We start from the raw sequence: 12,441 nt of genomic DNA on the forward strand, positions 1-12,441 counted from the left end.
CATCATGCTCCGCAGAGACCACGCCATTTTTTCTGACCCCAACCGTGTCTCGAGTGCCCCTCTTTGGCCGCTTCACATGGATGTTTGACAGAACTCGCCCGGCTCAAAAGCCAAATTAAACCAAAACTAGTCCAGAAATTCCGATATCTGGATTTACAACATGCGCGGCTCAACCTCTCTAGTAATTATCTTTCCATTTATCTAAAAATTTGGCTGCAAAAACCTCCTAGTATCGGCGTCCTTGCATTTTATAGGCTATAAAACTTAATAAACGATGGGCAGGAATCCACCGCTAACCTCTGGGAAGAGTCTAAGTTTATTGCTATTACTGGTTTATATTGGGTTTGTTGGGCGAGTTCCCTCCGTATCTTTTCATCATGGGGTTAAAGAGCGACCGCCCTGCCCCGGGCAAACAAAGTGAAGGGCACAGAACAAACGGGGCAAATATTTCAGGAATTTTATAGAAGATGTGTAAAGATACCGGTCCAGAAGCAGATTGCCGGATTCCCGACATTTCGGCCCTTACTGCTAATATTTTGTAAGTCCGCCCCCTCCTTCCAGTTTTGTTAATAATTTCCAAATCTCTTCTTTCTCTGTAAGGGTTTTGTTTTCCCCGCCTGCCGGGCAGGAATAAGACAATTCCTGTGATATTTATGACGATTAACCTGTGTTCTCTGTGGTTACTCTTTAGCAGCGCAGAGTCCTGCACCAGTTATAAACCAGGTTCTAAATATTTCAAGATCTGCAAGATGGAGAGATAAGACCTGACCTCAAAAACAGGTTCAGTTACCGGAAATGGGGAGCACAGAAAGGATCAAGCTAGGGGTGAAAGCTGACTTTAGTACTTGAAACACCAGAAAACCTGGTGGCTACAGGTGGAATTACAATCAACGCCAATTAGTGGCCCAAAATCTTCAAATCAAAGCCCCCATGGCAGCGCTTCTGTTCTTAAAGCTGCTGAGAGATTCGTGTTATTTGTTGAAAAAAAGCTGAATATATGTATATTATACTATGACCAAAGAGCAAAGGTTCTAATCGTGGTGCAGTCACCGTGGAAACCAGTAGAATGTCATACGGACTGGTGCACGTTTCCAGTTTGATCCTGATCCTTACCTTTCATGCCATAGTAGGAGAATCGTTCACAGAACTCGTTGATGATGATGAAGAGGATACTCAGAGGGTAGTTGGTGCCGCATAGTTTCTGGGGGGGGGGGATACAGAATGATTTTTAGTCCTGAATGTGATTCTTTGGGTCAAATTTCTGAATAATTCCAACTAACAAAGTAATTTCAATAAAACAGAAGTCCAGCCCGAAAAAATAAAAAGTCCATCCGGATCAGCCAGAAAGGGGCAGCTAGCGGGTTATACCCTGTGCTGTGTGTGATATTTAGGAAAAGGCGCAGGGCAGCGATAACCCCCTCCCCCCCCTTTGCTAATACATTATCAGAGCATACAATAGTCCAAGGGGTTAAATTAATGTTTTTATTTTTCGAGATTATTTACTGGCCCAAACAGAGGCATCGGCTCTTCTCGCTCACAGCCCCCAGCGCCACCATAATATATCATCGAGTTTTCCTGCTGTAAAGACTTCCACCTCAATCAGTCCTTGTTTCTTTGTGTTGTAGTTTTGCGAGTTATAGGTGAGGGCATGCAGACTCGCATCGCACTCGCGCACCCTCGCCTGTAGCTCGCAAAACGTCAAGTTGCAGGAACTCGCATGCCCTCACTAACAACCCATACATTAGTGAATCTGTGAGCTGTTTTGTAGTGTTAGTGTGCGCAGGCATGAGACCAGGGTCGAGTCAATTGAGTTAACCCTTTACTTGATTGACCTCCCGACTTCTTAGTGAATAGACCCAAATGAATGAAGCATTGGCCTGTTGTGTCCAAACTATTTTCTTTAGCTGTGTGTCCCGCTTCCATGCGATTCTACAGCTGGGATTATTAGGCAGGAGAACTAAACCCATAAAATCTTCGGCCAAAGGGCCCCCTATTCCCTTACAGCATCTGGTGGGGTGCCTGATGTATTATTATATTATATTATATATAGTATATATGTATTATTATATTATATATATTATATATGTATTATTATATCCTCGAGGATAGGGGGCCGAGCTGGTTAATGTTAACTGGGATTAGGATTCGGTATGGGGTGAGGGAGAGTAAAGTTTAACCATTTAAAGCCATTTAACCAATTTGTGACCGTTTTTGAACACGCGCTTGTGACAATGTGTTCCGGACGTGTCGTAATATGAATGCTTTCTCCCTGTAATAGGGCATGAATGAGTTAATGGCCAACTTACCGGCACTTTTTTGGTCGGGCTGGATACGGTGGAGAATAGTTTTGCGATTCCTTTTTTTTGTCCTGAGGAGGAGAGAAGACGGGGGTGAGCGGGAGGCGCAGGCATCTTCTACGTATGAGTGGCTTTCTTCTAAAATCTCTCAACTCTCCCTGAGTGTTTCTGCCTCCTCCCACCCCTGCTGGGAGCAACGCACGGCACCGGGAAAGTTAACCCCCTTAAACCGTAATCATTCCTTGGTCTCGTCTTACATACAGGGGCCATATGTTTATTCCATACATATTTAAAATTCCTACTTCTGCTGGGAGGCTGTTCCACTTATCCACCACTCAGTGCAGTAAAGGTTTGGCCCAGAGATTGCATAGAGGTACCACACAGGTTAATGTATGGTAGGAATTATCAGGTTTCCCAAACATCTGGGAACCGTTCGGGTCGCTTCGCCGGATCTGTCCCGATACGCAACATAACAATGCAAGAATTTCACCCGAGCCTGCGCCAAACCCGTGTCACGCTGCTTTATTCTACAGTCATGTTACAAAGCGGGGGTCCCATTCAATGGTTAACGGACCCCCCCGGGTAGAACGCATAAGACAGGAAGGTTTTTGCCTCCTCTCTATTCACTCCCATGCAGCGTTTGTTGCCTGTTTTTCCAGGATATTTTTAGATAAAGTATAAAATATTTCCTCTCTGGCACAGCCCGGCCCCGGGGGGCCTCTTCAGATTAACCTGAAATGACCCCTCGTGTCTGTCGCGCTGCTACGGCCCAGAGACGCCGTGACCTGTAACTCGGCAAACGCTTTCTCCGGGGGTCGGATGCGCATGCGCCTGTTATCAGGAACGCGATGGATCAGCCTGGACCTTTTATTTGGCGCTAAGGACCGGTGGATTTACTAAGCGGAGATACTTGGCCAGCTGCAGTGAAATACAACTCCCATTATCCTCAGCTAAAAAAACACCTGCCCAAACTCCACATATTCCCTCTCCCCATCTCTTATTTCTGTTCATGTCGTTGCCTGTGTTCAAAATATTATATATAAAAACATAAAAAACAATCAATTAAGAAATATGTTTTTTAGAAAGAAAGAAAAAATATGCAGAACCAGCAGAGCACAAAATGCAACAAAACAACAAAAATATCTATTTTTGGTAATTTCTGATTATCTTTCTTAGTTTTGTTTTTTTTGGCCGTCCGATCCTCGTGTTCGCGGGGGATTTGCTCTGATACTTTGTATCCAGACTACACTCACACTCGAGTCGTGCCCTCCCGCCGAGTTACCTGCCATCTTCACGTCGTCCCCCATGGTTGCAGCATCCAGGTCCTCAGACGCACTGCGCAAACCCCACGCGGAGCATCTATTTTTCTTCTTCTCCCGAATCCTGTCAATCATTCACAGGGAAGTCACCGCCTTCTCGCCGAAGCTGCCAATCGGCTTCCTCCGCGAGGAGAGATACGCGGTCCTCGCTGCTAACCTTTGGCCGATCCCCGACCCATAGGCCAGGGCCGTGTTTTTGTCACAAGATCTTCCAGACTCTTTTTTTTTTTTTATGAAATTCTTGGCTTGGGAGAGAAGGTTTTGGTTTTTTTCTGTAATGGATACTTGTTTACAATCAACAGTAAATGAACGCCGCGCAGTCATGTGATTGGGTTTAAGGCAAAATGGCCACATTCCAAGCACATTCAGTGTTTCATTCACCGTGTCAAATTCTTCAAAGTAAAAACCCCCTTACAGTGGGAGTGAAACGCGTCGGACAGATCCCTTTACTTCTAAGATAACGACAACAAATGAGCTGACACACAACGGCAAACATTAAGGTACTCACACTAGTAGTTGTACCATATTGGCTGCAATGAGCTTCTGCCGTGGCAACAAAACGTGCTAACATCAGTTTCCCTTTGATCTGTGTGACCCAGGACTCAGTCGTGATATTTTGGGTGAATTTTCCACATTAAGCCGATTCTTTAGAACAATGCTAGTGAAGTCCGTTCCCCCGTAGACTTTGATTAGTCAGATGGTCCCACTTGGCCATTTAGGCCGAGCCTTTCTAATTTTCATCACATGGCAGCATAATCGGTCCAACGATGTACACGACGTTAAATCCTTTGTCCTCTTGTACCGGAAGTTTATCTTAAAAGTCAGTTTTAAAGTTTTCACTCCCTACATGCCCAGTGCTGAAGGAGTTAACTCAATCACACGGTGAAATTAACACCGCCGTGGCGCCGGGGACTCTGCTTTATGTCTGTTGTAACCGCAAATGAGGTTCTTAAAAATTAACAGTCCGGTATAAAGCAACTGCAGACAGATGCCGAGAAACCCCATTATCTTCTACGCTTGGAGCCGCTGATTGTAGCGATTCCGCCCCGAGGAGCCTTAAAGCCTCTGCTTGTTGCTTCTAAAATATTAGGAAATAATCAGGAGAGGGAAATCCCAATTCCTCCGAGAACCAAACAATTCCAGAAGACCCCCCCATGGTGCTCAGCTAGACTCCCGGCCGATGGTTGGAGCGTAGTGGGAGTTGTAGTTCGGAAGCAGCTGGAACCCCTGCAGCTCTGCGTTCAGTCTGAAGATCCAACGACTTTTCTTTCTGTTTTCATTTTTTTGGTATTTTTGTAAAATGTAACTGGACATTTATTACATCATCAGCGCGGTGGGAAACGTTCTGTGCTGGGCTGTCCCTGCGCGGTTATTACTGCTTTCAGCGGCTCAGATCTTCCTATAACGCACGTTTCTAAGGGCGATGGGCGACATATTCTGCATTTTTTGCTCCTTCAGACAAACCTTGAAAGCCAAGCACAGAAAACGGTGAGTTTGGGGGAAATCCCACACAGAAATATAATGCTGGCTCTGCCACAGGCTGCCACCGGTGATTTGCGCTCAAACCACAAAATAAAAAGAATTAGGCTTCTGCTTCTCTTCCTGCAACATTGAGGCAGCAGGGACTTGCTGGTCTATCACAGGACACTTCCCTTGATTTGATACAAATTATATAAAACAATGAAAAGTGAGAGTTTCCCAGAACGAGCCGGCTGGTAAAACATTGGCCGCCGTTACCTGGCAGGAGACTCAAAGTCCATTCGTTCTCTCGGATTATTCAGCCCGGCAGGGGCTGCGCATGAGCCGGTATTTTGGAGATCGCAGATAATATAAACAATCCTGGGGGGGCTGTCAATGTTTGCCTTGGGGGTGAGGGGGGCAAATGTTGCCCCCCTGTCACCACTTTCCAGCCCCAGCGCAATATGGTTAAGAGGGGGGGAGCAAGTGTGTGTGTATGTGCGTAAGTCTGTTGTGTTACAATGAGTGTAAGTGTGTGGTGATGGAGTGAGTGTGTATGTGTAACTGTGGTGATGGAGTGAGTGTGTATGTGTAAGTGTGTGGTGTTGGAGTGAGTGTGTATGTGTAAGTGTGTGGTGTTGGAGTGAGTGTGTATGTGTAACTGGTGATGGAGTGAGTGTGTAAGTGTGTGGTGATGGAGTGAGTGTGTATATGTGTAAGTGTGTGGTGCTGGAGTGAGTGTGTATGTGTAAGTGTGTGGTGATGGAGTGAGTGTGAGTTACTGTATGGTGGTAAAGTGTTTGGTGTTAGCGTGTGTGAGAGTAACTGTATGCTGTTAACGTGTTTTGTTACTGTACAGTGTTAGAGTGAGTGTCAGTGTATGGTGTTAGCATGTGTGAGTTTGTGTTGCCATATGATGTGAGTGTGAGTGTGCGTGTTAGTATTTGGTATGTGTGTTTAGTGATGTGAGGAAGAGATGGTGGGATGGTTTGTATGTACATGTAAGCTTGGAGTGAGTTTGCGTGTTAATATGTGACGGTGTTTTAGTTATTTTGCTAGACAGCACCTCGTTTAACTGGGAGGGGCATTTATTAGAAGAATAATGGGCTTTATTTACCCCGTTAAATTTATAAAGCAGCTCCCTGCTGTTTCTATACACATTACGGGGCTTTTAGGGGTGTAGAACCCTGCGATCCCCTCATACCCAGCAAACATTCTGACCTCCTAGAAAAGAGGGGCATCGGGGGGAGAGAGGGGCAACAGGGGGAGAGAGGGGCATCAGGAGCGAAAAGGGGGACGGGAGTTTGGTGCCCAGAGAGGGACTGGCCAAATTCAACAGGGACACCTGGCAGGTATGGCAGCCTTCTGGTTTTCAGTCATTTATAGGGAATTAAAAGCCGGTCTGCTCCCGGCCAGCGACGCGTGAAGCGGCAGAATGCGAGTTACCACTCAACAAGTCCTCCAGCTGCTCTATTAAGGTGATTAGAACACGTGAGATAAAGCGGGATCCGTGTTACTGCGGACTGCGTGACGGACGAACATAACTAATAATTCTGTCGACAGGCGATCGATATTCCAGAGAGTAACGCGGCTCCGACCTGCGCCTGGAGTAAGGACATCACACGGCAGTAACAACGTTTGTATGTATCTCGCGTTACTCGGTCACGTATGTTCTGGAAGAGCTTCTTATCATTTCTAGAGCAATGCTGCATAAATGAAACATACAATAAAACGCCGAGCTGTAAAGATTGGAAGCTGGCTGATTATTGTGGGATTTGGGGCAGGGGTTGCATTCGGCGGCGGGGTGAACGGTCGACCCCAATATCTTTTAAAGAAATGTCTGCCAGATCACAGTCCGAGGGGTACCGGAGTCAGCGCAGGCAGCAGGCAAGGATGAGGACAGGGCTGCATGGAATGAAGATTCCGCCTACAAAATCAGGACCTTTACACTTAATTCCCGTTGTATGGGTCAACAGAGACCCCCCCCCACCCATTAGACCAATATGGCCCCGGGGCAAGGGGTGCGGATCTGCCGGGGTCATTTAGGAATCTGTATTTATTTCACTTGCTGTAGGTCAGCAGGTACAGGGTTAAAGGCGTAAATGTATACATTCCTTGGGATGATGGAGGAACCATATAGCGTTCTCTAAGTCCAGGGCAATCTCCTTTATTACCCCTCCGAATCCCTACGAGGGGTAAAGGTTAATGTCGATAGTAATATTATCTTTAGGGGCCGATGACGCTCTCTCATTATCTGTCGGAGGCAGAGCCGTCTTTTGTGGCTGTTTTGTTTATCTGTATGAAGATATACGTTATGGATGTAAAGGGACTTCATTATTTTAAGATAAGTGGTCCTTACGTGGCGCATGCACAGGATCCGTTGTTGTTCACCGCGGGGTCCCAGAGAGGGTCTGCCCAAACTAAACAAGGACACAGATGGTAAGGTGGTCCCATTCTTGAGATTAACCCATTAATTGGCTCATAATCTAAGGGGATTATGGATAAACCCCCCAAATCATGGGCTCTTGGATTCCCCAACTCGTGGTTGCTGATGGTCTAACCATTAACCCTTGCTTAAATTTATTGCACCCCTAATCCTGAGCCAGGGGTTAGAAAGGGCCATAGACCATGCCAGAGCTGCCATGTTTGTCCACCAGTCCGTATCCATCGGCCAGGATCTGCCCGCGTCGGTGGCTTTACCCAATAACAAGCTTAGTATTGACGCCAACACATCACTTGCCCCTGGAGCACTGAGTGTATGGTGAGTGTATGGTGAGTGTGTGGTGAGTGTATGGTTAGTGTGTGGTTAGTGTGTGGTGAGTGTATGGTGAGTGTGGTGAGTGTGTGGTGTGTCCACGCGCAGTGGTTTGGAGTCCCCCTCCTGTGCCAAGCTCTTGGAGATCTTGGGGTAGAGGGATAGGTACAGGAATTGGGTAAAATAACCCCTTAAGGACAATGGGCGGTCCCTAAACCCATTGAAAACAATGCATTTGGAGCCCGTACATGTACAGGCTTTGTCATTAAGGGGTTAAACCTGGTGAAACCCATGGACTCTGCTACAACAACAATAATAATATAATAACCGGCATCGCTATCATCGCCGTGTAAATGACCGGTTATTGTGTGTTATTTGAGCGCATGCACTGATACCGGAGGACTCCTATCTATGGGGAGTTATAAAACGTTTTTCGACTCGGGTGAACTTCCCAACCCGCAGCCTTACACTTATCCTGTCACTCACCTGAGTACCTACTCCGTCGGGAGAGCAGATCAGGGTTAATCCTCTGTTTGTTAAACTTTGTTTTGCCCTTGAACTGTGTGCACGGGGCAGGATCCGCTGCGTGTCTTTAAACAACTTCTTCCTGCCCCTATGCAATAAACAGTGGGGTTTAAGGAACTTTTTGTTGCCTCTTCCTTAACCCCTTGGCTTAGTCTGAGGATGTATTAATTACAATTTAAATAATCAAGTGCCCGCTGTAGCCTTTAGTGTCCACTTACTGACATCACAACATATTAAACATCTCTTTAAACTTTATGTACTTTGTGACATCATGAGTTGTCATGTGACATAAGCGTCATGATGTTTGACACTAATGGTGGTGGAAATGGGATTATTTCTGGTGGGGTTTACCTAGGGGCAGAAAGTCCTTCCACTTCTAGCCTACAGGACCTCCAATGGCACTTGTAAGTGTGGGGGACAAAGGTGGCCCTGAGAAGCTGTTTGAGGGAAAAGATGGCACTGACACACTTTTGGATACACAATGAGGGCACTGGGAAGTTATTTGGGGCCAAAGACATCACCACTCATGAGAACTCACTTCACAAATAGCAGAGGATGGTGAGTGGATGACACAGATAATGTTTCCATTTATGAGACTTTGTGTTGGTATAAAAGTAAATAATGCAGTAACCGGCGCGTTCGCGTGGCAGATACCACGGCCTGTGGGCTGCAGCCACCGCATGCTGCATGAACTGCATCGCCCGTCATGGAAAGGCTTCCTGCGGGGTTCCATTCCTGACACGCATTTCAGGGACTCTCTCCGGTCCTTTAATAACGCAGATAAATGAAGTGTGGCCCTTGGCACGCAGAGAGCCGCCGTATCAGCAGCGAGATTACAGGCTCAGGATTACCGCTCTAAAGACGTGGATTCCGTGGCTGACGGGGGGTATAGAGTCTCACGGGGCCGATGGAGTCAAATCCAAAGTGCAAATCACAGGAATTATCCCTTTTTGTGGCATTCCTTTGTTTCATGTGATTATTGCTTAAAACTTGATACATTTTAATGAAAATACATCCCCGCGCGGGAGCCACGTTTACGAATGTCACGAATGTCACGAATGTCACGTATCAGGGAGTAATCCCCTGTTGTGTTTCTCCCGTCTTCGCTCGCTTTTCACCACCGAGGGTTCCCGGCGCGTTTGGATTTGGATCCCGCTCTTGTAATATTCCTGTTTGATCGCCGAGCGCGCTTTACTTTGTTTAATTAATTTGGGTGTTTCATGGATCCTCGGTGCTCGGCCGCCCTGCGCTGGGATTTAATCGTCACTTCAGGGAACGCGTTTCTCATTCTCTCGCTTTCCATCAGTTGGTCAAATAAACATCGGTGAGATCAGGATTTACCGCCACGGAGGACGCGGAGACCCCCGGAGGATAAATAAAGCGCTTTACACCGCGAGGAATACCTTTCTGTCTTCAGTCATATCTGGAAAAAATAATATTGCAAACGTTACTGTCTGAAATGTGGGAATAAAGGACAATTTCTAGCAAATCCCGATATGACGCATTCTGACCTCATTTTACAGAATTCTCTTTTCTCTTTAACGCCTATAAATCTATAAATAAAGAAATCGTGAAGCCAGGTGTTTGCCGTCGGTTTTTTGCCTCCCGTCTCCTCGGACGCCCTTCTTCTCTCCTGTGAGTTTTGGACCGGTTTGTGAGACGCGGACAGCTGGGGGAAGCTGGTGGATGAGACGCGTTCCCGTATTTTAAAAATGTCCAGAGCGGAAGCCATCGCTAAAGGGGTAGATTTAGGGAGAGAACATGAAGGGTTGAGCCTAGGGTTAGTGGCCCCTGAGGTCAGTATTTCTTCCTGCCCCACGTAAACACATACAGACTCGCTGCAGTGCCATACACTCACACGCACACTCTCTTACTGTCTGTCTCCCAGCGACCACTAACGCTAGGCTCTCCTCTGACATCATACGCTGACACGCACACCCACGCTAACACCATACACTTACACACGCTAATGTTACATGACCCCGCAGTAAAAGCGATGCTGCTCACACATGTGCGAGCAACCGGAAAAAAGCTTCAAGTGAGTTAAATGGGTGAGAAAACAATAGAGAGAGTACGTATGTTAGAGGTAGAATGCATGTACAAGTGTTTGTGTGTGAGCATGAATGTGTAAGTGTAAGTGTGTGTGAGCATGAATGTGTAAGTGTGTGTGTGAGCATGAATGTGTAAGTGTAAGTGTGTGTGAGCATGAATGTGTATGTGTAAGTGTGTGTGAGCATGGATGTGTATATGTAAGTGTGTGTGAGCATGGATGTGTATGTGTAAGAGGGAGCATGTGTTTCTTAAATGTTTCTTAGTATGTGTATATATATATATATATAGTTACTCTTACACTATACACTCACACATACTCTCCCGCAGTCCCCCCCCCCCCGGACGTTGTGCAGAGCCCTTTCTTCACTTCACTTCTGCACGAGCTGCTGCCCTACTACTATTATGGGACCTTGTTGGGCTCCTTCCCTGCTGGGACACCTGGGCACCGTGCACTCACCCTAGAGTGTCCCTGGCTGCCAGCATCACAGGGGGCTGATCCCCTCAGTAACGGGCGCCCTCTCTGGTAGGAAGTGGAATTGCAATCTGCTGCTTTTTTCGTTTTATTTGCCCGGCCAGCGGCTTATACTGCGCACGAAAGTCACGAGAAGGGTTAATATACAGAAAATATACAGAAAACAAGTACCCCTCTCGGCTGTGTTCTGTTACCCTGTTGCCATGACACTGGATATCTGCCAGATTGTTCAAAGTCCAACCTTTCAATATCTCGTTACTGTATCAGTTTGTGATATAGTGAAGTGCCGTCTATAGAAACAATAATGTCAGGAAATATACCGAACCTAAACCTGTGAGACACGTGGCATTTCGGGATTAACCCATTGGGTGCCACACGATTCATTAATAAAAACTGTGGAATTTCCTCTACGATCTTGTGTTCCGCATATATGATAAGATATTTATATTGTGGATAATCTGCGCCCTTTGCTGATACCGGCGCCCTTACATGCAACTCGAAGGAATCCAGAAGGGGCAAATACACGGAGCCCCTGTGTGATTCGTCTCCCAGGCTGGGCCCAGCTCTCTCAGTCGTTGGACTCGTCTTAGATTCAGGAGCCGTATGTCTATTCCATGCATGCTTAACTTCCCTCTACTGGGAGGCTGTTCCATTTATCTACTACCCACTTAGTAAAGTAAAACCTCCTTACGTTACAAGCAGAGTGAAATGAAACACAAACTCCAACTTCGGTGCATAAACCCCACTCTTTGCTTCTCCGTTCCCTAAAAAATAAGTCGGAGTTGGCACCGGGGGCCACAAATGGAGGAGCTTCCAGCTATTAAACGGTTCTGGGACTGCTTCCTAATCCAAGAGCTTCTTTCCTTTCTTTATTTTGTTGGATTTGCTGCCTGGTGGCGTTGGTCTCACGGAAGAACCAGCGGCAGGGGGTCGGCTTTGTAGTGGAGTCAGCGGGATTTGTTCTCTCAATCCCAGCACTCTGAGTCAACGTGTGAGGTGTGAGGACAGCGAGAGAGCAGAACGGCCGACACAGCTTCAGGGGTAGGTGTGTGTTACTGTGTGTGTGTGAGTATGTTAATATATGTGAGTATGTGTGTGAGTATGTTAATATATGTGAGTATGTGTGTAAGTATGTTAATATATGTGAGTATGTGTGTGAGTATGTTAATATATGTGGGTATGTGTGTGAGTATGTTAATATATGTGAGTATGTGTGTAAGTATGTTAATATATGTGAGTATGTGTGTGAGTATGTTAATATATGTGAGTATGTGTGTGAGTATGTTAGTGTGCGAGTTTGAGTGTGTATCATAGTGTGTTTGTAAGTATGTTAGTTTGCATGTGTAAGTGTGTATGTTTAAGTATGTAAGTGTGTGTAAATATGTGTGTTCATATGTGTACGTTAGTACATGAGTGTGTGTAAGTATGTTAGTGTGTGTAAGTATGTTAGTGTGTGTATTTGTTTCTGCGTGTGTTCGTGTGTACGGGTGTAAGCATGTGTGTAATATTGCAATAATGCTTAGGCTGCAAAGAAGGGCTCCAGGTGGGAAGTGGAAGTGTGAT

General features: G+C 46.2%; 1 protein-coding gene across 1 annotated transcript in view; it reads right to left on the minus strand.

Moving 5' to 3' along the window:
* LOC149271573 (solute carrier family 15 member 2-like) overlaps positions 1-12,441 on the minus strand; it is a 37,838-nt gene that overhangs the window by 19,559 nt on the left and 5,838 nt on the right. The window contains exons 3-4 of the mRNA XM_089507312.1: positions 9,876-9,899; positions 1,114-1,201 (exon numbers count right to left, since the gene is read on the minus strand). Of these exons, the coding sequence (XP_089363438.1) occupies positions 1,114-1,201; positions 9,876-9,899 (112 nt within the window). The remainder of the gene's footprint in view (positions 1-1,113; positions 1,202-9,875; positions 9,900-12,441) is intronic.

The sequence above is a fragment of the Sceloporus occidentalis genome, unplaced genomic scaffold (genome assembly GCF_023333645.1).
Source record: "Sceloporus occidentalis isolate IW3139 unplaced genomic scaffold, rSceOcc1.0.p SCAF_490, whole genome shotgun sequence".
Taxonomy (NCBI): Eukaryota; Metazoa; Chordata; class Lepidosauria; order Squamata; family Phrynosomatidae; genus Sceloporus; species Sceloporus occidentalis.